Source organism: Coffea arabica, chromosome 9c, assembly GCF_036785885.1.
Source record: "Coffea arabica cultivar ET-39 chromosome 9c, Coffea Arabica ET-39 HiFi, whole genome shotgun sequence".
Taxonomy (NCBI): domain Eukaryota; kingdom Viridiplantae; phylum Streptophyta; class Magnoliopsida; order Gentianales; family Rubiaceae; genus Coffea; species Coffea arabica.
In genome coordinates this window covers 43,402,999-43,430,281 of record NC_092326.1, presented here as the reverse complement: position 1 = coordinate 43,430,281, position 27,283 = coordinate 43,402,999, and the positions used below count along the sequence as shown (strand labels likewise).

General features: G+C 34.8%; 2 protein-coding genes across 4 annotated transcripts; both read right to left on the bottom strand.

Moving 5' to 3' along the window:
• Positions 1 to 19,957: 19,957 nt before the first annotated feature.
• On the bottom strand, positions 19,958 to 21,741 carry LOC113708855 (SKP1-like protein 1A). The gene is made up of 2 exons (XM_027231514.2): positions 21,308 to 21,741; positions 19,958 to 20,321 (listed from the first exon to the last, which is right to left on the bottom strand). Exons 1-2 carry the CDS (start codon positions 21,605 to 21,607, stop codon positions 20,148 to 20,150), a joined length of 474 nt encoding a protein of 157 aa, XP_027087315.2. The 5' UTR covers positions 21,608 to 21,741; the 3' UTR covers positions 19,958 to 20,147.
• Positions 21,742 to 22,655: 914 nt separating this feature from the next.
• On the bottom strand, positions 22,656 to 26,242 carry LOC113708818 (glycerate dehydrogenase). Of its 3 annotated transcripts, XM_027231428.2 has the most exons (13): positions 25,760 to 26,242; positions 25,557 to 25,640; positions 25,314 to 25,454; positions 24,907 to 25,028; positions 24,722 to 24,803; positions 24,262 to 24,334; positions 24,092 to 24,183; positions 23,928 to 24,002; positions 23,717 to 23,824; positions 23,387 to 23,464; positions 23,246 to 23,290; positions 23,005 to 23,119; positions 22,656 to 22,917 (listed from the first exon to the last, which is right to left on the bottom strand). In XM_027231428.2, the coding sequence occupies exons 1-13, from the start codon at positions 25,880 to 25,882 to the stop codon at positions 22,895 to 22,897; spliced, it is 1,161 nt and encodes a 386-aa protein (XP_027087229.2). In that variant the 5' UTR covers positions 25,883 to 26,242; the 3' UTR covers positions 22,656 to 22,894. The 3 variants fall into 3 exon arrangements, with proteins under 3 accessions (XP_027087229.2, XP_071921059.1, XP_071921060.1); XM_072064958.1 differs by lacking the exon at positions 23,387 to 23,464 and having other exon boundaries at positions 25,760 to 26,192; XM_072064959.1 differs by lacking the exons at positions 23,246 to 23,290; positions 23,387 to 23,464 and having other exon boundaries at positions 25,760 to 26,022.
• Between the last annotated feature and the right edge of the window lie 1,041 nt (positions 26,243 to 27,283).

Here is a 27,283-nt window from a genome sequence, read left to right as displayed (position 1 = left end):
TGAACACAATGATTATGTACATAATGATTTTTCTAGGGATCATTGTACGAGATTCGTCTGACTGGCTGTCAATGATTTGTATACACGATAATAACTTCTATTGAATACAATGATCATGTACACAATGATGACTTGTGCTCAATAGTATATGTGATACGTGGGGTTCAAATCTTGATGACTTCATTGTGTACTAGATCTGTGTGATAACCTGCCTCACAATCGTGAAACACAATGATTTGAATTAGATCACACGAATTTTTTTAAAATCTAGTACACAATTATTTGAACTCGTATATAATGCACCATCCTCGTGAGGTAGGCTTCTAGGGATCATACTACCAGGTTACTTTCAATTTGTTCATGGCTATTGTGCTTACTGAGCGATGGAGGCAAAAATCCACATATTTCAACTTCCGATGGGTGAGGCCATTGTCATTTTACAAGATGTGGAGGTGTTATTGAGCTGTCGTGTTGATGAATTATCAATCACGTTGCTCGATCAAAATCAATCTATGGCCCAAACAAAGAATTTGATCCAAAAACTTTTATAGTTCGGGCCAAAGATCCAACACTTTAAGGGTGAGAGATTGAAACTTGTATCCATATTAGAGTTTTTGTACGAGACTCATCTAGATGATGCACCAAAAGAATTAGTCTGCCATCATTTTTTATGTCAATTCGGGATACAGTATCAACCTATTAAAAGAAGAATTTATGTATTATAGTGATTTAGTTGGGATATTTTTTAAATATGACATATAGTTAGAAGGAATAAAAAATATGTTATAATTTACCAAATAGTCAAAATGTCTCCCTCAAATAAGATCAATATCTAGCATAAAAAATGATGGCAGACTAATTCTTTTGGTGCATTATCTAGATGAGTCTCGTACAAAAACTTTAATATGGGTACAAGTTTCAACTTTTCATCCTTAAAATGCCAAATCTCCGGTCTGAACTCTAGAAGTTCCTTGATCAAATTCTTCTTCTGAGCCATAGATCGTTTTCGATAGAGTAGCGTGACTAGTAACCCATTAATACGAAGGCTCCGTAACACCTCCACGTCTTATCAAATGATGGTTGTCTCATCCATCGAAAGATGAAATATGTGGGTCTCCTGCTTTCATCACTCAGTAAGCGTGGCGATCAAGTCATGATCAAACTAAAAGCAGTTTACTTTTACGATCCCTAGAAACCGGTCTCACAAAAATAATGTGCTATAGCGGGTTCAAATCATTATCTACTAGATTTCAGAATAATTCTTGTACATAATGATGACTTCTATTGAACACAATGATTATGTACATAATGATTTTTCTAGGGATCATTGTACGAGATTCGTCTGACTGGCTGTCAATGATTTGTATACACGATAATAACTTCTATTGAATACAATGATCATGTACACAATGATGACTTGTGCTCAATAGTATATGTGATACGTGGGGTTCAAATCTTGATGACTTCATTGTGTACTAGATCTGTGTGATAACCTGCCTCACAATCGTGAAACACAATGATTTGAATTAGATCACACGAATTTTTTTAAAATCTAGTACACAATTATTTGAACTCGTATATAATGCACCATCCTCGTGAGGTAGGCTTCTAGGGATCATACTACCAGGTTACTTTCAATTTGTTCATGGCTATTGTGCTTACTGAGCGATGGAGGCAAAAATCCACATATTTCAACTTCCGATGGGTGAGGCCATTGTCATTTTACAAGATGTGGAGGTGTTATTGAGCTGTCGTGTTGATGAATTATCAATCACGTTGCTCGATCAAAATCAATCTATGGCCCAAACAAAGAATTTGATCCAAAAACTTTTATAGTTCGGGCCAAAGATCCAACACTTTAAGGGTGAGAGATTGAAACTTGTATCCATATTAGAGTTTTTGTACGAGACTCATCTAGATGATGCACCAAAAGAATTAGTCTGCCATCATTTTTTATGTCAATTCGGGATACAGTATCAACCTATTAAAAGAAGAATTTATGTATTATAGTGATTTAGTTGGGATATTTTTTAAATATGACATATAGTTAGAAGGAATAAAAAATATGTTATAATTTACCAAATAGTCAAAATGTCTCCCTCAAATAAGATCAATATCTAGCATAAAAAATGATGGCAGACTAATTCTTTTGGTGCATTATCTAGATGAGTCTCGTACAAAAACTTTAATATGGGTACAAGTTTCAACTTTTCATCCTTAAAATGCCAAATCTCCGGTCTGAACTCTAGAAGTTCCTTGATCAAATTCTTCTTCTGAGCCATAGATCGTTTTCGATAGAGTAGCGTGACTAGTAACCCATTAATACGAAGGCTCCGTAACACCTCCACGTCTTATCAAATGATGGTTGTCTCATCCATCGAAAGATGAAATATGTGGGTCTCCTGCTTTCATCACTCAGTAAGCGTGGCGATCAAGTCATGATCAAACTAAAAGCAGTTTACTTTTACGATCCCTAGAAACCGGTCTCACAAAAATAATGTGCTATAGCGGGTTCAAATCATTATCTACTAGATTTCAGAATAATTCTTGTACATAATGATGACTTCTATTGAACACAATGATTATGTACATAATGATTTTTCTAGGGATCATTGTACGAGATTCGTCTGACTGGCTGTCAATGATTTGTATACACGATAATAACTTCTATTGAATACAATGATCATGTACACAATGATGACTTGTGCTCAATAGTATATGTGATACGTGGGGTTCAAATCTTGATGACTTCATTGTGTACTAGATCTGTGTGATAACCTGCCTCACAATCGTGAAACACAATGATTTGAATTAGATCACACGAATTTTTTTAAAATCTAGTACACAATTATTTGAACTCGTATATAATGCACCATCCTCGTGAGGTAGGCTTCTAGGGATCATACTACCAGGTTACTTTCAATTTGTTCATGGCTATTGTGCTTACTGAGCGATGGAGGCAAAAATCCACATATTTCAACTTCCGATGGGTGAGGCCATTGTCATTTTACAAGATGTGGAGGTGTTATTGAGCTGTCGTGTTGATGAATTATCAATCACGTTGCTCGATCAAAATCAATCTATGGCCCAAACAAAGAATTTGATCCAAAAACTTTTATAGTTCGGGCCAAAGATCCAACACTTTAAGGGTGAGAGATTGAAACTTGTATCCATATTAGAGTTTTTGTACGAGACTCATCTAGATGATGCACCAAAAGAATTAGTCTGCCATCATTTTTTATGTCAATTCGGGATACAGTATCAACCTATTAAAAGAAGAATTTATGTATTATAGTGATTTAGTTGGGATATTTTTTAAATATGACATATAGTTAGAAGGAATAAAAAATATGTTATAATTTACCAAATAGTCAAAATGTCTCCCTCAAATAAGATCAATATCTAGCATAAAAAATGATGGCAGACTAATTCTTTTGGTGCATTATCTAGATGAGTCTCGTACAAAAACTTTAATATGGGTACAAGTTTCAACTTTTCATCCTTAAAATGCCAAATCTCCGGTCTGAACTCTAGAAGTTCCTTGATCAAATTCTTCTTCTGAGCCATAGATCGTTTTCGATAGAGTAGCGTGACTAGTAACCCATTAATACGAAGGCTCCGTAACACCTCCACGTCTTATCAAATGATGGTTGTCTCATCCATCGAAAGATGAAATATGTGGGTCTCCTGCTTTCATCACTCAGTAAGCGTGGCGATCAAGTCATGATCAAACTAAAAGCAGTTTACTTTTACGATCCCTAGAAACCGGTCTCACAAAAATAATGTGCTATAGCGGGTTCAAATCATTATCTACTAGATTTCAGAATAATTCTTGTACATAATGATGACTTCTATTGAACACAATGATTATGTACATAATGATTTTTCTAGGGATCATTGTACGAGATTCGTCTGACTGGCTGTCAATGATTTGTATACACGATAATAACTTCTATTGAATACAATGATCATGTACACAATGATGACTTGTGCTCAATAGTATATGTGATACGTGGGGTTCAAATCTTGATGACTTCATTGTGTACTAGATCTGTGTGATAACCTGCCTCACAATCGTGAAACACAATGATTTGAATTAGATCACACGAATTTTTTTAAAATCTAGTACACAATTATTTGAACTCGTATATAATGCACCATCCTCGTGAGGTAGGCTTCTAGGGATCATACTACCAGGTTACTTTCAATTTGTTCATGGCTATTGTGCTTACTGAGCGATGGAGGCAAAAATCCACATATTTCAACTTCCGATGGGTGAGGCCATTGTCATTTTACAAGATGTGGAGGTGTTATTGAGCTGTCGTGTTGATGAATTATCAATCACGTTGCTCGATCAAAATCAATCTATGGCCCAAACAAAGAATTTGATCCAAAAACTTTTATAGTTCGGGCCAAAGATCCAACACTTTAAGGGTGAGAGATTGAAACTTGTATCCATATTAGAGTTTTTGTACGAGACTCATCTAGATGATGCACCAAAAGAATTAGTCTGCCATCATTTTTTATGTCAATTCGGGATACAGTATCAACCTATTAAAAGAAGAATTTATGTATTATAGTGATTTAGTTGGGATATTTTTTAAATATGACATATAGTTAGAAGGAATAAAAAATATGTTATAATTTACCAAATAGTCAAAATGTCTCCCTCAAATAAGATCAATATCTAGCATAAAAAATGATGGCAGACTAATTCTTTTGGTGCATTATCTAAATGAGTCTCGTACAAAAACTTTAATATGGGTACAAGTTTCAACTTTTCATCCTTAAAATGCCAAATCTCCGGTCTGAACTCTAGAAGTTCCTTGATCAAATTCTTCTTCTGAGCCATAGATCGTTTTCGATAGAGTAGCGTGACTAGTAACCCATTAATACGAAGGCTCCGTAACACCTCCACGTCTTATCAAATGATGGTTGTCTCATCCATCGAAAGATGAAATATGTGGGTCTCCTGCTTTCATCACTCAGTAAGCGTGGCGATCAAGTCATGATCAAACTAAAAGCAGTTTACTTTTACGATCCCTAGAAACCGGTCTCACAAAAATAATGTGCTATAGCGGGTTCAAATCATTATCTACTAGATTTCAGAATAATTCTTGTACATAATGATGACTTCTATTGAACACAATGATTATGTACATAATGATTTTTCTAGGGATCATTGTACGAGATTCGTCTGACTGGCTGTCAATGATTTGTATACACGATAATAACTTCTATTGAATACAATGATCATGTACACAATGATGACTTGTGCTCAATAGTATATGTGATACGTGGGGTTCAAATCTTGATGACTTCATTGTGTACTAGATCTGTGTGATAACCTGCCTCACAATCGTGAAACACAATGATTTGAATTAGATCACACGAATTTTTTTAAAATCTAGTACACAATTATTTGAACTCGTATATAATGCACCATCCTCGTGAGGTAGGCTTCTAGGGATCATACTACCAGGTTACTTTCAATTTGTTCATGGCTATTGTGCTTACTGAGCGATGGAGGCAAAAATCCACATATTTCAACTTCCGATGGGTGAGGCCATTGTCATTTTACAAGATGTGGAGGTGTTATTGAGCTGTCGTGTTGATGAATTATCAATCACGTTGCTCGATCAAAATCAATCTATGGCCCAAACAAAGAATTTGATCCAAAAACTTTTATAGTTCGGGCCAAAGATCCAACACTTTAAGGGTGAGAGATTGAAACTTGTATCCATATTAGAGTTTTTGTACGAGACTCATCTAGATGATGCACCAAAAGAATTAGTCTGCCATCATTTTTTATGTCAATTCGGGATACAGTATCAACCTATTAAAAGAAGAATTTATGTATTATAGTGATTTAGTTGGGATATTTTTTAAATATGACATATAGTTAGAAGGAATAAAAAATATGTTATAATTTACCAAATAGTCAAAATGTCTCCCTCAAATAAGATCAATATCTAGCATAAAAAATGATGGCAGACTAATTCTTTTGGTGCATTATCTAGATGAGTCTCGTACAAAAACTTTAATATGGGTACAAGTTTCAACTTTTCATCCTTAAAATGCCAAATCTCCGGTCTGAACTCTAGAAGTTCCTTGATCAAATTTTTCTTCTGAGCCATAGATCGTTTTCGATAGAGTAGCGTGACTAGTAACCCATTAATACGAAGGCTCCGTAACACCTCCACGTCTTATCAAATGATGGTTGTCTCATCCATCGAAAGATGAAATATGTGGGTCTCCTGCTTTCATCACTCAGTAAGCGTGGCGATCAAGTCATGATCAAACTAAAAGCAGTTTACTTTTACGATCCCTAGAAACCGGTCTCACAAAAATAATGTGCTATAGCGGGTTCAAATCATTATCTACTAGATTTCAGAATAATTCTTGTACATAATGATGACTTCTATTGAACACAATGATTATGTACATAATGATTTTTCTAGGGATCATTGTACGAGATTCGTCTGACTGGCTGTCAATGATTTGTATACACGATAATAACTTCTATTGAATACAATGATCATGTACACAATGATGACTTGTGCTCAATAGTATATGTGATACGTGGGGTTCAAATCTTGATGACTTCATTGTGTACTAGATCTGTGTGATAACCTGCCTCACAATCGTGAAACACAATGATTTGAATTAGATCACACGAATTTTTTTAAAATCTAGTACACAATTATTTGAACTCGTATATAATGCACCATCCTCGTGAGGTAGGCTTCTAGGGATCATACTACCAGGTTACTTTCAATTTGTTCATGGCTATTGTGCTTACTGAGCGATGGAGGCAAAAATCCACATATTTCAACTTCCGATGGGTGAGGCCATTGTCATTTTACAAGATGTGGAGGTGTTATTGAGCTGTCGTGTTGATGAATTATCAATCACGTTGCTCGATCAAAATCAATCTATGGCCCAAACAAAGAATTTGATCCAAAAACTTTTATAGTTCGGGCCAAAGATCCAACACTTTAAGGGTGAGAGATTGAAACTTGTATCCATATTAGAGTTTTTGTACGAGACTCATCTAGATGATGCACCAAAAGAATTAGTCTGCCATCATTTTTTATGTCAATTCGGGATACAGTATCAACCTATTAAAAGAAGAATTTATGTATTATAGTGATTTAGTTGGGATATTTTTTAAATATGACATATAGTTAGAAGGAATAAAAAATATGTTATAATTTACCAAATAGTCAAAATGTCTCCCTCAAATAAGATCAATATCTAGCATAAAAAATGATGGCAGACTAATTCTTTTGGTGCATTATCTAAATGAGTCTCGTACAAAAACTTTAATATGGGTACAAGTTTCAACTTTTCATCCTTAAAATGCCAAATCTCCGGTCTGAACTCTAGAAGTTCCTTGATCAAATTCTTCTTCTGAGCCATAGATCGTTTTCGATAGAGTAGCGTGACTAGTAACCCATTAATACGAAGGCTCCGTAACACCTCCACGTCTTATCAAATGATGAGATTCGTCTGACTGGCTGTCAATGATTTGTATACACGATAATAACTTCTATTGAATACAATGATCATGTACACAATGATGACTTGTGCTCAATAGTATATGTGATACGTGGGGTTCAAATCTTGATGACTTCATTGTGTACTAGATCTGTGTGATAACCTGCCTCACAATCGTGAAACACAATGATTTGAATTAGATCACACGAATTTTTTTAAAATCTAGTACACAATTATTTGAACTCGTATATAATGCACCATCCTCGTGAGGTAGGCTTCTAGGGATCATACTACCAGGTTACTTTCAATTTGTTCATGGCTATTGTGCTTACTGAGCGATGGAGGCAAAAATCCACATATTTCAACTTCCGATGGGTGAGGCCATTGTCATTTTACAAGATGTGGAGGTGTTATTGAGCTGTCGTGTTGATGAATTATCAATCACGTTGCTCGATCAAAATCAATCTATGGCCCAAACAAAGAATTTGATCCAAAAACTTTTATAGTTCGGGCCAAAGATCCAACACTTTAAGGGTGAGAGATTGAAACTTGTATCCATATTAGAGTTTTTGTACGAGACTCATCTAGATGATGCACCAAAAGAATTAGTCTGCCATCATTTTTTATGTCAATTCGGGATACAGTATCAACCTATTAAAAGAAGAATTTATGTATTATAGTGATTTAGTTGGGATATTTTTTAAATATGACATATAGTTAGAAGGAATAAAAAATATGTTATAATTTACCAAATAGTCAAAATGTCTCCCTCAAATAAGATCAATATCTAGCATAAAAAATGATGGCAGACTAATTCTTTTGGTGCATTATCTAGATGAGTCTCGTACAAAAACTTTAATATGGGTACAAGTTTCAACTTTTCATCCTTAAAATGCCAAATCTCCGGTCTGAACTCTAGAAGTTCCTTGATCAAATTTTTCTTCTGAGCCATAGATCGTTTTCGATAGAGTAGCGTGACTAGTAACCCATTAATACGAAGGCTCCGTAACACCTCCACGTCTTATCAAATGATGGTTGTCTCATTCATCGAAAGATGAAATATGTGGGTCTCCTGCTTTCATCACTCAGTAAGCGTGGCGATCAAGTCATGATCAAACTAAAAGCAGTTTACTTTTACGATCCCTAGAAACCGGTCTCACAAAAATAATGTGCTATAGCGGGTTCAAATCATTATCTACTAGATTTCAGAATAATTCTTGTACATAATGATGACTTCTATTGAACACAATGATTATGTACATAATGATTTTTCTAGGGATCATTGTACGAGATTCGTCTGACTGGCTGTCAATGATTTGTATACACGATAATAACTTCTATTGAATACAATGATCATGTACACAATGATGACTTGTGCTCAATAGTATATGTGATACGTGGGGTTCAAATCTTGATGACTTCATTGTGTACTAGATCTGTGTGATAACCTGCCTCACAATCGTGAAACACAATGATTTGAATTAGATCACACGAATTTTTTTAAAATCTAGTACACAATTATTTGAACTCGTATATAATGCACCATCTTCGTGAGGTAGGCTTCTAGGGATCATACTACCAGGTTACTTTCAATTTGTTCATGGCTATTGTGCTTACTGAGCGATGGAGGCAAAAATCCACATATTTCAACTTCCGATGGGTGAGGCCATTGTCATTTTACAAGATGTGGAGGTGTTATTGAGCTGTCGTGTTGATGAATTATCAATCACGTTGCTCGATCAAAATCAATCTATGGCCCAAACAAAGAATTTGATCCAAAAACTTTTATAGTTCGGGCCAAAGATCCAACACTTTAAGGGTGAGAGATTGAAACTTGTATCCATATTAGAGTTTTTGTAGATACTGTATCCCAAATTGACTTGATCTGTAATAGGTTGCTTGATCTAGCCAATCCTACTCAGTATACGTATTCTGATTTTGCATCAATATGAGAAGAGACTTTTGGAACATTACAATACTTAAATCAGAAAATGTTGATGGCAGTTAGACCCTTTGACCATCAGGATATCGGGCTATCTATCTCTCATACTGCCCCTTTTGAGAGTCCTGTCGAACATCTACCTAGACAGGTATGTGATAGGAATCATAGACGTAGATATCTGAGGAGGGGCACCTCATTACGTGATGATGAAATGCATGTTATACAAGATATTCAAATTTCAGCACATGTCGGATACGATCTTGCTGTTGTCACTTAATTTCTCCATTTTAGAGTTTTCTCCACACCTCCATGTGTTCCTACCTTCGTAGGTCATTTCCTTGTAAAATCTATCCTCATCCCACATTCGACTATATGGCAGATGCTGGATCGCCCTCTATTATGTCACATATGTTATTTCTGCCCAATAATGAGTTCAACGAGGATCTTGCTTGTATCTAGGGGTGATGCTAAATTAAATAGCTGGACTCGAACTCACGAACTACTCGATCAACAATTCAACTCGAGCTCGTATTGATCAAATTCAAACTATTCATTTGAACTTTCAAGCCTAGCTTAAGTTCCAATATTTTGTATTCGAAGACTTGACGAGCCTAATCAAACTTTTTATCATATATATTTTAATTTTTTATTTTTATTATTATGAAATGTCAATACTTTGTTTAAAATTATATGTAAATTATTAATTTTTATTACGTAAGCTTGATTAAACTTGAACAGGCTCGATTAAACTCGATTACACTCAAATATGCTTGATTGAGTTTGATTTGACTCGATTAGATTTAATTAAATTCGAGATCGAGTTTGAACTTGAGTAAGGTAAACTAAAGTTAAGATTGAGCTCAAGCTTGACTTCTAAAAGTTCGACAAGCTCGAGTTCAGTTATTTTATCTCGAATCAAGTTCGAATAGTGCATTACTCAAGTTCAACTCAAATCAAATGCATTCCTAGTCGTATGTATGACTTCCTAGGGTTTTCGATAGGTTTTTCACCAATTTTTCAAATGGACGCAAACACCATTCCTTGTGATACTCTTTTCACTGCGTCTATAGATCATTCTTATCCCAAATGCAATCAGACTTCCATGATGGACCCCTCGAATAATGATGAGGAATAAATACCTAAGGGAGTGCAGGTACTACTTAGAGGATCGAAAAGGTTATAGTTGCAGCAAGATCTACCATATGAGAAAATACATTAGAAATACAATTGTTCTACCACTCTGCGTGATAAGGGCAAAATTTATGTTGTTTGGTGAAATTCAAATTTCAAGATTTTTTCCTTATCAAACCTGCCATTTTAAACTATCACAATACTTTTTATTTAGTTATATTAGATATTTATCATTAGATGCTACATCATTTATTGTACTTTATATTATTCATAAAATAAAAAAAAATTCAAAATAAGATATGATTTTGACATATTTTAATTTAAATTAATTTTTACATTTTAAAATGAAACATAAATCTCACTTCTAGCCATTCATCGATTATCAATCCCCAATTATGATGGAAACAATAGCATATTTTAAAGGTAACTTTTGTTTTAAGGCACAATCTAATCCTTGATAAATTATGGTTTAGAGTTTAGGATTTAGGATTAGGGTTTAAGGATTACTGATAACAAAAATTAAAAATTTTGATTTTAATTTTTTTTTAAAAAAGGTCACTGCTTCCAAAAGGGATGCAGCGATTAGAATTTTTTCTTAATATTGCTTAATCACATGCTATATGACAGGTAGCAAATCCTTTTTTTTTTTACACATTTCCTTTTTTAGTTCTAGCAGTAGCGGCGAAAAATTTTGAAAATTAAATGAATATTTAATGCGGCGACCCTAAATTTAGTACAAAATTTCAAGAAATTCGCCATTACTATTACTATTTACTATTGCTATTACTGTTACTATTACTATTTATTATTTTCTATTGCAATTTACTATTACAATTTACCATTTATTATTATTATTTACTTTACTATTACTATAGATAACTATTAATTAATACTAATTAATAGTATGCATAAAATAATTACTAAATACTATTAATTAATAAACTTCACTATCAACATTGTTTTATAATTAAATGCACAACATCAAATGTTTTACCATCAAGGTCTTGACCCGTACCTATTTAGTTGACAAATTTGACAGAGGTTCGACTTCTGGCTTCGGATGATCTCTATTTATGCCAAGAGGGAAGGTACTAATGGACACTGCTTTTAGAATCCACTGCTTTCATCAATTTACTTTAGGAAGACACAAGGGATAAAACCTATCGTGCCCAATTTTTGAAATAAAATATCTAATGAAAAAAATGTGTTTTTCATTTTATCAAATAAGCAAAAAAGGGGACCTAAAATGAGTCTACAAATGCGACAATTTGGACCTAAAATTTAGTCTAAAAAGAGTTTAAAAAAGGAGTCGCCACTTGGTGTCAATTTTATGTGTACCAAGTCACTCAAAAATATTTTGAAAAAATTAAATTAAAAAAATAAAAATAAAATAAAATGAAACCGTTTTTGACACTTTTAGATTGTTGAAAATGAGAGAAAATGAGTTCGGGAGTCACAGTTGAAGAAAGGGAAGGCAAATGTTCAATCGATTCAAATCTAAGGCACCCTTTCAATCTAACATAAATTAGTTGTGAGATTTAGTCAAAATTTTTCTAATCTAACCCTTAAACTTATCCTATTTGGATGTTTTCCATATGAATGCAAATCTAAACTCAATGGAGATATCAAAAGGGACAAAATATCCATTCAAGATCTAATTGGTATCAATCGCATTAATTGCGAAATTCAAAATAATCTCTTGAAAGAGTCACGAGTATGTAAAGATGAGATTCAAAGAAAAATATTAAACTTTATATATATAGGTATAAGTACTCAAAGAAAAGGGGATGTAACATAATGGGTACGAAAAATGGAAACTTGTGACACAATTTTCCTTCTTATAAAGTAATAGCGTGCTAAGGTTACAAAAGTCATACTCTCCCATTTTTCATATTCGAATGGTAATTCTTCTAATCTAAACACGCAAATTTATTTATTTATTTTCTAATTTTTTAAATGAAAAATAAGTCTAAATGATATGACTGATGCATATGAGGATAAGGGAATAATGTAAGAGAGAATAACATACAAATGAGAAAAATTGCTAAAACAGAAAAAATGATTGAAAATCAGTGGCGGAGCTAGGAATTGCAATTAGGGGGGGCGAGTCTCTGTTATTTGGACAAAGTCCAAATAACTTTCAAACATTATTATTTGGGTCCTTAGGAGGGGGCAAAGTGAAATTTTTATTAATATTTTGGGGGGGCAAAACAATATAATAAAAAATTTTTTTACTTAGAAATTTTTTTATAACAATTGGAGGGGGGGCAAAGTGAAAATTTTGATCAATATTTGGGAGGGGCAAAACAATATAATAAAAAATTTTTTACTTAGAAATTTTTTTTTTAACAATTGGAGGGGGGCGGTTGCCCCCCCTGGCCCCCCTTCCCTCCGCCCCTGTTGAAAATGCAATGAATAACATACAAATGATAAATCCAACGCGTGGATGGGACCTACAAGTCTAGCATTGGATTAACTTAATTTTATAAATTCTCATTAGCATTAGACTAACAAAGAAGTGAGAAATAGTCGTAACTAACATTGGACTAGTATAGTGATATCATGCATTCATCATTTGTAGCAAAACATATAAAGCGTAAGTTAAAGCAAATAACACATAGAAACACATAGAGCATATAACACATAAGTATAATAATCTAGTTGCAAAATCTTAAGGAAAATGAATAAAACACATAAGCACATAAGTCACATAAATACAAAAATTTATCTATTACATCAGGGGACCTAAATGCAATCTAAATAGGGAACACGAGAAAATAAACTTACCTACCTTATTTATTACAAATAGGGACCTTACTATAATTTAAAATGGAAAAATATAACAGAATAAAACCTATCAAGCCTATTTATTATAACTATCTATCTAATTACTTGTGCAAAAAGAAAAATATAACCTATCAATTACATCTTGGATATTCAAATACCCTCCAAATAGTTGTTAAATAGACATGAAAATGAATATCAACTTAAAGAAAATAAATAAAAGAAAACATATAAGATATATAAACACATAGGAGCACGTAAAAACACATAAGAGCACATAATTAAAATTTAAAGGATAATAGGGGTACCTCTCTTTTGAAGAATTGGACTATAATGAGGGAAGATTACTCTATTTATACTAAAAATCAATAAAAGGATCACGACACTAATTTAATTAGAAATATTTTTAAAAAAAAGAACATAAAAATATACTAAAAAAATCTAAAAATTACAAATTAAATGCACTCAAAAGTAACATAATTAGCAATTAAAAAAAAGAAACAATCATAGTAATGAAATCAAAAAGTCACTAGGGATTAAATTATAAAAATTAGAAATTTTTGAGGTTAAAAATATAATTTTGTAAAAGATTAGTGGTCAAAATTAAATAAAAATAAAGTTTAGAGGCCAAAATGAATTAAATTAAGGGTCTAAATGAAAGAAATTCAAAATTTTTGTGTCATAATAAAATTACTCAAAAGATTAAGGTTAAATTGCAAAATGTGGTTTCTGATTTGAGAAAAATACAAACAAAATAATTTGTGTCACTTTTTAGTATTTGGACCGCACTACTTTAACCCAAAAGAATTTGGATAGGAGTTTATTTGGATGATTTATTTGAGATAATTACTATAACACTTTTTGTGATGTGATGTATGTGAGATAAAAAGGTGATTGGAAAGATAAAAAGATGATTAAAATTTGTGAAATAAATTAGTTTATCTCAAATCATCTCTTTCCAAACACTCCTGCATATTGTCCTGTAAAAAGAACCAATAAGCTCAATTAACTAAACAAAGACATTGGGCTTAAACTCCAAAACCTAGGACCAAACTCAACAAAAAGAAAGGGTTATTATCACTTTACCCCCTTAACGTTCGATGCAACTATCAATTTCCCTTTTAACGTTATATTTTAGTTATTTTACCCCCAAAACTAACGGTCAAACTTAACGGAGTTTGTTAATTAAAGAAAAAAGACAAGTTTAGCCCTTAAAGTTATTATCACCTTACCCCTATAAACTATAGTCTCATTATCAATTTATCTCATAGAGTTATTTTTTAGACAATTTATCTCACCATTAAACCAATTTAGTAAGTTAAAAAACTTTAGAAGAAAGTACCCTCCTCTTTATATAATAAAAATAATTAAAAAAAATTAGAGTGGTTCTTCTCCTCTTTAGTATCAAGAAAAAAGTCAAAACATTAATCTCTTTCCTCTTGGCAATCTCATTAATATTAAAAAAAATAAAAAGATTGGGAAGGGGAGGGAGATGGGGGAGAGATAGAGAGAGAGAGCTCAATTCTTTTATTAAAAAATACAAATAAGAAAGAATTAAATACTTTTATTATTTTAAAATTATTTTACCTTACTATTTACCACCAGGTTTCAATCCTAATTATAACAATATTAAATTAATACGATAATGTTAGACTTTTCTTTATTATTATTATTATTATTTTACAAAATTTAATTTTGTCTCCTTTTTTCCTATCACTTTTTCTTTTCCTAGTATTAATAAGTGTGCAAAAAAATTGAAATAACCCTTTTGTTTTTATATTTTTGGATCTCTTAAAGTGAAAGAAAAGAAGAATAATCATTCTAAATTTTTTATTTTTAATTATATATATAAAAGGGTAAATATATTTAAAATTTGTTGACCATGCTAGAAAATAATGTTAAAAATTAAAGCGATTAAATCACTATAATTTAAAGAAATAAAGTAATAATAACAATACAGTAATGCTATAGAATAAAAGGATATTTTTGTCCAAAATTTTTTAACATGTTGAGCTGAATTACTTATGGGGGTAAAGTGACTAAAAGATAACGTTAGGGGGTAATCTGATAGTAGTGATATAGTTGAAGGAGGTAAATTACTAATAACCTAAAAAGAAAACACAAACCTAAGCAAAAAACAAACACTAGCCCAATGTTTTAAAAGAAACAAACCCATCTTTTTTTTTTTTCCTCCTTTTTCTTTCTTTTCTTTCATTTTTTTTCTTCTTCTTCCCCTCTCTTCTTCTTCCTTACCGGTCACACTCGCAACTTCTCGCTGGAGACCATGGCAACACCGATGGTGGCACCGTCGCTGGTTGCTGGTCACCAACAACTTCTTTGATCCCCAAATTTGCCAAAATATATCTCCTCACTCGATTTTTTTTTACATAGAATCCATTTTTGGCCTTTTTTTTTTGTAAAAAGTGAACTAAAAATGCCCAAACAAGCAATTTACAGTTGAGCCATTATTTTTAAAACTCAACCAAACCATCACCAAAATATAGCAAAATAAGCCTCGCCCATTCTACAATGCTACTGTGATATTAGTTTACCAAAAAATAACAAATAAAATAAAATATTAAAGCCAAAACAGCCCACAACTTAAGAAACCCATTTTATGATGTTTGGACTCAAAAGTTTCAAAAATTTGAATATCAAAATATTTTCAGGCTATAAACTAGTTAATACCATCTATTTTTAATCTATATATATATATATATATATATATATATATATATATATGAAATTTATTCGATTTTTCATTTAGCCATTTTTTTAAAACATGTGCTAGATATGATGGATTTCGAACCATCAGAATTAATCCTTAAAAGCCTAAAGCTATTCAGCTAAAACCCATGCACAACATGAATACTAAAAAGAAACAGAAAATATTCTTGGCAAAAAAAAAAAAACAAGAAAAAGGAAAAGAAAAACAAAAGAAGAGGAAACGGACAAAGCCATATAAGCATATGAATGAAATCAAAAGCCAATTGATTATGTCCTCAAAGGAGAAACATAAATTCCAATTCCAACCATCACATTCTCTCAAACAAAAGAAGTGGAAACTGAACAATGAAACATGATTTAATATAAATGGGAACATAAGAAAAAAACAAAAACCTGAATGATACAGTGAGGGCCTTCCAATCGCGAGGACCAAGTTTTGGAGGAGAAAGAGCTCCTGAAATAAAACACTTCTCCTCTGCTTTCTTCTACCCTTTTTTTCTTTTTGAGAGAGAGGAGAGTTGTGTGTGGAGTTGTGTTAAGTGTGTGTGGGTGTGTGTGTCTTGTGACAATTGAGGGAGAGGGTGACCGAGAGGAATAGGGGAAATAGGTGGAGTTGTTGTAGTGGTTGTTGAACACAATCCACCAATGGGGAGAAAAATTTGAGACAAGTCTGGGTATATGGAGATGAACAATCCACAAATGGGGATGGACAACAGAGATGAAATGGGGTTGGTGCAGATGAAATGGATGAATTGCATGACCTAGTTATAGCAAAAAACATCTTCATTTGTATAGCGACTTTACATAGTTCGTATCGAGCCATTGATTTGCGTTGAATCGACGACTAAAATTGATCAGATTTAAATAAAAAAAAAAAAAAATTGTCGGTGGAGAGCATTGGACCGTTGATCAATAATCAATCAATTCTTTGCTTGTATCGCTGGGCTTTACATCGACTGTATTGAACCATTGATTTGCATCAAATCAACGGCTAAAATTGATCAGATTAAAAAAAATTGTCGGTAGAGAGCATTGGATGGTTGATCAATAATCGATCAATTCTTTGTTTGTATCGCTGGGATTTACACAAATCAACGGCTAAAATTGATCAGATTAAAAAAAATTGTCGGTGGTGGAGAGTATCGTCACGTGCAAATTAAGGGGGAAAAAAAACCGATCGTTGGATCGTCGAATCAGAATCAAATCAGCTTCTTTTTAACGGCGTTGGATTCTGCAGGTTTATCATGTCAAAACATATTGAAAGCAGCAATACATACGTACTGCACTGCATCTTTTGCATGCCGCTGCAAGCCCTTCTGTGACTTGGACAAAATATTTGGGTGCACCGATCTGTCTCTGTCGGAAGTTACGATTACAATAAAAGTCCCACAATCAGTGTACGGAACTAAAAACCAAGTTCTAACATAACAAGACCAAAACTTTTCGGATAGGGCCCTCTGAGCTATGCAACAATTCTACGTGGTCAATCAAGAGGTTTTAATCCAATGAAATAAAAAGGACCATGTGAGATGCCTTTGGAGTAGAAAGGGAAGGATGGTGTGGTTGCAAAGCTTTCTGCGGCAACTGCTTCGTCTCAATTGCACTTCAGCCTTCTGCATAGCCATGGGTCGGCACTGCTGTGGTCTAAACTCTAAACTGCCTTTCAGAGGTTAACCAACAACAAATTTGCCGTCCGAGTTTGGAGCAACTTCAAGACGTGGTGCCATTGATGGACCACATCCATCTGCTCTATCTCAATTAGAGCTGCTGCCTTTCTTAAATGCGTGTTAGTAATTCGTTATATTGACTTTTCTTCGTTTCTGCCATAGCTTCTGTCCGCTCAATTCCTTCGGTTGATGAAGAAAATCTTAGATAGTCAGCTGCAAATATTGTTGTGCTTACTTAGCACCTGCTTATCGTTGACATTTTTATCCTTTCTGTGGATGTGGATATGTGATGGTTCCAAAATCGTCGGCGTCGATTTAAAAATCGATGATTCCTAATTGAAATCCGATGGCTTTAATTCTTTTGAAAGGCAGAATCTAAATTGGCCCTCGGAATTATGATTATAGTTCTTGAACCTTCATTTTCGATTTCAATTACAATTTCAAAATTTTCTGGTTATGATCTCAATTCTTTTAGTTATGTTGAAACATTATTATATAAGTGATTTTAAGAAAATATGACAATAAATAAGAATTTTATTGTATCATCACTTGCAAAGAAAAAGAAAAAAAGGATACAAATTTTATGAAAAAAATACCTCATCATTGATTAGATGGAATTAGTCTTGGATTTATATTAGTTATGGGATCTAAACTTACGAATGAGATGGAACAGTGGATTGTTACACTAGAATTAGAGCTACTTGTGTTATAACTGGCCATTGACATTGAACTCTAAACCTGCAAATATATTCAAGTTGCAAGTATTGTTTTAGACGATTCTCCCTAAACCTATCAATTCGATTCGAGCTTTTAGCAAACTTGAAGCTTTTAATTACATGGCTCTTAATTCCAGTTTCCATAATTCGATTTCGATTTAAGAAATCGTCCATTTAATTTCAATTCAAACCTGAACCATGTTCACCCTACTTGAATGTTTGCTTAAGCTATCTTATTAAATTACCTTAAAACCAAAAGATTTCCGATTCCACACACGCACTGGCGACCTTTTCTGTATGCTTTGATTGTTTACCATACTTAAAAACAGTAACAGGCTCGAATAAAATTTTAAGCAGATTAGTGCTTTGATTGTTTACCATACTAAAAATTTTAAGCAGACGAACATGCCAATAAAGAAGACCGGAAGATGTAATTTCGCAATTAAAAAAAAATGTTACGGCCTAGTTTTCCTTCAATTTCTTGGGCTTCAGTGCCTAGTTCAAATCTTTGAGGATCATATTATAATTTACCCCATGCCAAGGTACAACTTCAAAAGTACTTGTACAATGAATTTAGGGCAACTGTCTTACCTTCTCACATTGATTCTATAGACAAACACCATGGAGAAGGATAGGACATCATCCAGTAGCTCAGAAGCACCAAACAGTCGCAGTTCCAACTCCTTAACACTTGAAGGCGACTCGTAACAAATTCACTATACTCTTTGGTAGCCCCTTTTTATCATGTAGAAATCGCTCATTGAAACGTGAGACAAGTTCATCAAAAGATGATGAACTGCATAGCTTATCACAAGATGATGAGCTGCAGAGCTCATAACAAGATGCCAAACTACAGAGCTAATCAAAATGAGATTACTGCCCATTGTATCTGCTATGCTGCCAAAACTTGCCAGAGAAGCTCCACTTCCTTAAGAAAGCTTAAGTGGAGCGCCACTTCCTTATCATCACGATCGCTGAGAGCAATACACCGTATCAAAGTTAAATCTGTTCCAAGTTCGGTACCTGCTTATCAGCAGTCCACATATCTGAAAGATTAACTGATGTCTCAGACGGACATGCAAAGTCACCCTTGAGAAAATTCTATCGCCAACCAGAATCCCATAGAAAAAGAAAATGTTTAAGCTGTTTGATATAGATCCCTAATGTAAGATAGCTACATTTCAAGGCAAGGCAATATATATCATCTAACCTTCAACAAACATTTAGCATCACAAACATTTTGATCCGGCAACAAAAAAGTCTTAACCTTCAACAAACATTTAGAATAAACAATTGTCCCGCATCTTGAAGCCCACAAAACACACAATTCCAACTCCTAAGCATGATTATTAGTCATCTTTCAGAAATTATCCACAAATCTTTACAACCCATAACACCCCCCCCCTTCAGGCAGCATCGTGAAACGTTAGGCACACACACTGGTATAATCCACCACCACAGAACACTTACAAGAACCTCAGGGACTGGACTTTCAAACATAAAACAGCAACACATTCATAGCAATAACAAGTGAGGGTTTGAAGTCACGTAGTTCATTGCACTATGATGCCAACCATCATTAAAGTAATAGGATGACAAAATATTTACTACTAGTGTCAAGAAATCCATAATAGCATTCAAAACAAAAGACCCATAATATTGACATTTCAAACTTCCACTTCACTCAAATGCCCAAGCATTCTCCCTGCGAACCTCCTCTTCTTCCTCAGGAGTGAAATCATTCTTGATGTTGAAAGTCTTGCGGATCTCCTCTGGCGTCTTGCCCTTGATCATGTCTGCCACCGTTTGGCAAGTGAGGTCGAGCAGGCTCTTGATGTTGAGATAGTTGGCAGCCTGAAAAGGGGAAAAAGATTGTTGGTGGGGGGGGGGGGGAAGTAAAAGTCAAACGAGAAATTTTGGTAACAAGCAGACAATCAAATGATCCTACGTCCATCCCAAATGTATAAATTAAAATAATGTATAAAGACATCCCAGCACATGAATATACAAACGGTCTAAAACCACAAACCATCCCAACTGAACTCCTAAAGGCCTTTCTTTATCTTTACTCCATGACCGATCAGAGTCTTCAAACCACATTCACCCGATAAACCGTGCAAAATAAAGCTAATACCCCTGCTGCTAGCCTGCTACATTCTAGATGTTCAAAAGATTGAACCACAACCAAACACAGATAAATCCAAAAACATCTCAGTAGTCTGAGTAAACAGCTGATAACCTATGACTAAACAAACAACAGAAACAGCAAAACGAAAGTCAACATAGAAGCACCTAATCACCCACAATCCTGCTCTTAAACCAAGGAGCCACACCTTGAATAGCATATGCATACCCAAAACAACAATACTTGGTCAGCCAAAGAAAGATGATCAACAAGATGGCCGAAATAGGACTAAATACTTTTCCAGAAAAGAGGGCGAGGAGCTAAATACTTTTCCAGAAAGGGGGAGGGGGGCTAAATATTTTTCCAGAAAGGGGAATAGACAGGACATGAGGAAATGAAAAGAAAAAATTAAAAAAAAATTGCATAATTCTGGTCCAGTGTTAGATACAATAAACAGTAACCACAGTTCACCTAAAGCCGAGAGATGCAAACCCTAGACCCAAAGTACTAAGGAAAAATCACAGTAACACATCAGCAATCAACAAAACCACACATTAATTCTCCATCAGAAGTGATTTGCAACAAAATAAAAAAACAGAAGCAAAGAGATCAGGCGAGTACACCACAAAAACACGGTCAAAACCTAAAAATCCAACAGAGGCAAGGACACAAAGGGCAGACATGTAATAGAAAAGGAGATTAAGGACTATCAGACCAGGATGAGGTCGAAAAGAGTGCCCTGGTCGACTTTGACGAAGTCAGCATCGAAGGACTTGAGATCCTCGTCGGAGGACTTGTCGCCGTCGGAGGACTTCGGGGCCTCGACATGTTTCTTACAGTACTCGATGACCTTAGCCAAGATCTTGCTGGTGACGTTGGGCAGAGGGATGCAAGTATCGGCGCAGTTGTCCTCGATCATGTGCTTGATGGTCTGCGATTCCAGAGCGACCAATTCCTCCACCTCGAAAGTTTCGCCGTCAGAACTCTTCAACACGATTATCTTGGGCGAAGACATGGTGGCTAAGCAGAGATGATTATCGTACAGAAAGATCGAAGAACGAAGAAGAAACCCTAACCCTACGGGTAGAGAGAGAGAGAAGGGCGGATAGGGATGGAAGACGATGTAGCAAAACAGAGATAAAAAAACAGTCATTTGGATTGAGGGGGTTATTTATATGGGGCTGTGCTTAGCGGTGAATAACTGTACATTTACTGTGGTACACAACTTTTTTAACTGCACCGACTTGATTTTACTGCTGAGTGTGGAGGAGGAGTTACCACATTATGTTATTGCTCCCTGTAATTCATTCTTTTGCTACGTTTCCCTTCATCATTTGGACAAGCTTACTCTATTATGGGGACATCTCAATGGAAAGTCGTTCTTTACCAAGGAAAAAAGGGTGAGGAAAAAAAAAAAAGGAACTGGATGATCTGCGGATAGAATTTTGAATCATAGTTGGAATGTTAATGATTTTTTTATTTTCAGTTGACAGTTGGCCATCCAAATAGTTGGAAATCAAGGCATGCTTTCAGTACTACTGCTAATAATTTGCTCTCACGCCAATAAAAGCCCCATTCAAGAAGGCTAGCAGGCAGACTCAAAAGAATTCAAGAATGGTAAAATTAAGTCGAGACTCTATGCGATTAGGCAAAATCTCGATTCGACTGGATTCCATTTGCAGCTCTAATTAAGATTAATGTGAATAATGACTTTTTCTGAAAATTATATCCTATGATATGATTTCTTGAATGTTGAAGAAGCTTTCAGAAGGACAACTTTCTAATTAATCAGGGGCTAAGTTCAGATAGATGCTTTGTGATAGAAAGGATTTGTATCAGTGTGATTTTGACATCTAAACAACAAATTCAGATTAAGTGGATTCATGTCTTACATATACAGATCGTTTGATAATCAAAACTTGAACATCTGAATTAATTAAGTAGCACTGAATTTCATAAACAAAACTTGCTTCCAAAATTAAGTGATAAGCTGTTCACTTATCACTGAATGTGATATGCACTTAAATGTATTAGATTTACTACTTAACAATTCAATAACTTAATGGATTCAAACTTCAGATTTCAATTTTATTAAAGGCACCGTAAGACTGATAAAACCAAACGCAAGTAAAGACAATTGTTATACATATAACCAATTTACAATGCTGTCAACAATTCATCAAGGAAAATTACATATTAATATCAACTCTCCTCATCAGTGAATAGCCCGTAATTCTCAGGATTCCTTCTAGTTTCATATACTGCCTCGAGATGCCCATTCTTGTAGTGTAGTGTACCGTAATTACAGCTTCGAAACTGGTAAACCTGCAATTATGGTTTTTGGTCATGGAAGGTGTTCTTCAAGAACTAAGAGGATATTGGTTGAGTCAAGAACATTAGGAAAGGACTTGCCTATAGCTTTTGCGTTGACAATGCTTGGGCATGCAGCAGGAGGGGGAGAGTTCTCATCTAGGAATGCTTCCACGCTGTTTGGGTTAGACCAGATTGGGTAGCCTTTGATCTTTCCCTGTACATATGGATAGATAAAGTCAATAATCACTATGGTTTGGCCTGACACGGATGGACGAAAGAAACGAATTCCCAGATGCAATGAGAAAATTCTCCTAAACTTTTTCTTGTAAAGATGGTATACCAAGACATTCAGGGCAGCTAGTGTTGCCATTCCTTCACGAGTCCACTGCATAAACCGTGTGGGTTGGTAAGTACTTAAAGAACAAGCAATTTTCTAGTCCCCACTAACTGGAAATAGATGATGGAAATAGCCATCAGTCACCTTGGAAGCGGATGCTATGTGAGGCACCACGATAGCATTTTTCATGTCTGCAAGCCCAGGTTTCATATAAGGCTCATCCTAGAATGGAGTACACCATAAATGGCAGGCAGATTATTTCCCCATTTGTGGTTGTAAGTCTCGAAAGAACTTACTAGTATTCTTAAGTTTAAGAGTAAATCTTATATATACTGATAGTGTATACACTATTACCGTTTGATTTATGACATGTATACAAAAGTTGATTTTCAAATTCATATTTTGCATGGTTGTCATTTATCCAACGTTGATGTGTACACTATCACAGGAAAGATTAATCCTAAGTTTAAGTACCTCAAATACATCAAGACCGACTCGAAACATGGGGTTTGCTTTCAGATGCTCCACAAGAGCTACCTCATCAATGACCGGACCCCTGCTGCAGTTCACAAGGATTGCCTCCTGCGAATCAACTATCAAGTTACACAGCAAGGAATGATGAAGCAAGTCATTCCAATCCCACCAATTAGCTCATCGAGGAAGGAAGTTTAAAGACATGCATTACCTTTTTCATTACTGCAAGCCTTTCTTTATTCACAAGATGATATGTTGTTTTGTCGAGGACAGGATGAAGACTTATCTATTAACCAATGGTGAAAATGCGTTGAGAGAAACAGGACAAAAATGACTTTTATATTTCTGGACTAAAATAGTGAGTTTGATGGTTACCACATCAGCTTCTCGAAGCACTTCATCCATGGATGAAGCTCTTTTCCACGTCACGGGTTGTTCACCATTGGCTTTCAGGAACTGGCCATAAGCTGCAAAATGGACGTTTGGCATTACTCATTTTATGCTGGGAAAGTGAGAACAATAGGCAGGGAAAGGGAAATACATGCCTGTGACGAACTTTTCTAGACGGGTGGCTTGGTACAAATCGTAGTAGATTAAGTTCATTTTGAAGCCTTCAACCTGTTTGATTCAATATAGAGTTCAGTTCAATCAACACAGCAAAATTTCAGGGAATCCATATATTTCCTCAATCAATGCACGCACATATAAAGTAATTCATCAAAGCAAAAGACAGATCATTTTGATATAAACGACCACAGACGCATAATTAGCCTTGGCCAAAGAAACTAGGATATTAACTAGAATCTTCATTCTTCAAGCTTTCGAGAAGCATCTTCAGGCAAGCCTTGGCTGATCTAGTAGGCCATTGTTTCCTAACATATCGACAAGGTTAGGCTTTTAAAGTGCAATGATAAAGGTTTGGACTATGTTTGGTAAGTGTCGCCACATTTTAGAAAGTTGCTGCTCATCTTTAGCATCAAGTGAATAGAGATGCTAAGGCATTACCATCATTCTGGCATAAGCAGAACCAATACGACCAGCTCCAATCACTCCAACAGTTTGTCGTTTGAGCAAGTTGCCCACAAACCTAAAAGAGAATCTCAACTGAATCATAAAACAGTACTGGTCAAGAAGCAAATTTAAAAGTGTAATAAGCTGAATTCCACTAAAAATGAAGTGGTCGCCGTTACAGATGAGGAAGCCATCCTTCGTATAAGCCGCCTCTCATGAACGCATCTGCTTCCACAATCCTTCTAGCTGCCGCGACGGAAAGTGTAGCTGCTAGCTCTGCTGTAGTCTCTGTGAGCACACCCTGCAGTTAATTTCATTGTATTCGACCCAATTAAAACCAGCTCAAGCACACAAGTTAGTACACAACAAACATCATTTGGAGCACAAACAACAAAATTTTGTGCGACCATCAGCTGCTACAATCCACTTACGCAACTCAAGTACACAAAGTTAGTCAGCAAACACTCGTGTGATTGTAATGCCTAAATCCTATGTGGGTTGAACTGAAGCACCAGATTGTTAACAAAAAAGAGCTTATGAAGGTGCGATTCGCAAGCAAAAGCGTTCCGAAAGAAACATGACTTACAGGCGTATTTCCGACGGCAACCCCGTATCTGTTGGCTGCATTAACATCCACATTGTTATATCCCACGGCCATGTTGCTGAAAGCTTTACCTCCAGCTTTGCTCAACGCAGAGAACAGTGCATCCCCCCAATCCTCAGTCAACTAGAATAACATAACAAACACAGGCATCAAACCTGTGAAGAAAAGCCCAGAGAATAAATATATCAAGAATTTCAGAGGTGCGAGTGCAATCTCTGCATCTACCTGTCCAATGACTCCATCGCACTTATCACCAATCAGAGCAATGATATCTTCAACAGACAAAATGGTTTTGTTCTGTGTGCATATCTGTTCATGAAAATTGAACGGAAGTTAACGCATGATATCAATCCAAAGAGAGTGAAAACAAAGTTCCAATATTGAAGAATGACAGTCTTAGTGAACAGAGTTGGAAGTTGGATGATTACTTCTACGCGACAGTCCTGCTGGATCAACAGATTGATCCAACGAGTTCCAGGCATAGGCTTTGTGCTGACAACTCTATATTTCCCATTCGGATTCCACACCTCAATTTGCACTGGTTTTGCCATAAGTTTTCTATTCCAGCTTGTTTGGTAGTATTGGAGCGCTGGGACTTGCTGGATGATTTGTTTCTTTTTAAAGTAATTGAAACGTTCCTGGTTCTCTTTGTCTGAAGATTAGAGATATTGGGCTGATCAGGTGTGTCTCGGACCACCATTGACAATTATCAAGATATAAGGATTTGGGATTTGTCAAGAGGGAACGGTGGAGAGAAAGATGGGTATGGTGTGGCGGGACATGAACGATTTCAACGGCACTGATGGGTCGATGATGATCGGTTTGGTTAGAGAGTGAGAGATTGAGGTTCTGGTTTTGGGTGGGGGGAGGCTTCGGACCTCTCGTTTTGTGCTTAAGATAATGAGGCTCTGCGTTGTTGACACGTAAGGTGGCTGCTATCCTTTAGGAAGAATTGCAATTTTGATCTCCAATATTTGACATGTATGCTAAATTGGTTTTTAATATTTGCTCTAAAGCAAATCAAATATGATCCCTAAAGTATACTATAATTTTATGTACATTTAGAACAACTAAAGAAAATTCAAGAATGAATGAGGATCAATGTCCAATTACTATTAATCAACAATTTTGAATTTGCTCTTTCGGTTTTCAATATTTTAATTTTGAATCATTGATATTCCCTTAATTTTTAAATAGGTTTTAGGATGAAATGAAATGCAAATTGGAATGAAATTGTACTATATAGGTAATAAAATATCTATTAATTAAAATTCTTATTGCCCATTTAGTTAATTGTTCCAAATATGTCTAGAATAAAAAATTTTAGGGGCCAAAATTTACTTTAGATGAAATAATAGAAATTAATTTAGCACACAGACCAAAAAAACAATGGAGGTCAAAACTATAATTCTCTCCTATCTTATTTTACCATTAGGGCTTCTCTTTGCCGGATTTAGAATTTTATTGAATCACTTTTGGATTTTACCGTCCTACTTTTTTTAAATTTATTTTTTGGTGCGATTTATCGTCTTGTTACTTGTAACAACATGCTAGGAGTGCTAATGAATTTGCAAAATGGCTTGTCCTTCGTCTTCGTATTGCAATGCCAAGTACCAAGGGCGGACTTAGGAGGCGCGAGGAGGGGCCATTGCCTTCCAAGTTCTACAGATTTATGATTTGCTCTCTTAATCATTTGAAATTTCTTAGTAATAACCTTTATAAGTAAAATATTTTTGTCCCCTTCAAAATTTTAAAAACTTTTAAATGAACTCCAATGTATATATGTGTATGATGTTTATCTCCTTGAAATAAATGGAAAAAATTGCCAATTTCATATCTAAACTTTGTCATTTGTGTCAATTTAGTCCCTAACTTTAATTCATAACCAATTTAATACGTGAACTTATTTTGCAGTTCCAATTAAGAATCTCTGTAGCAACACCACCACCTAA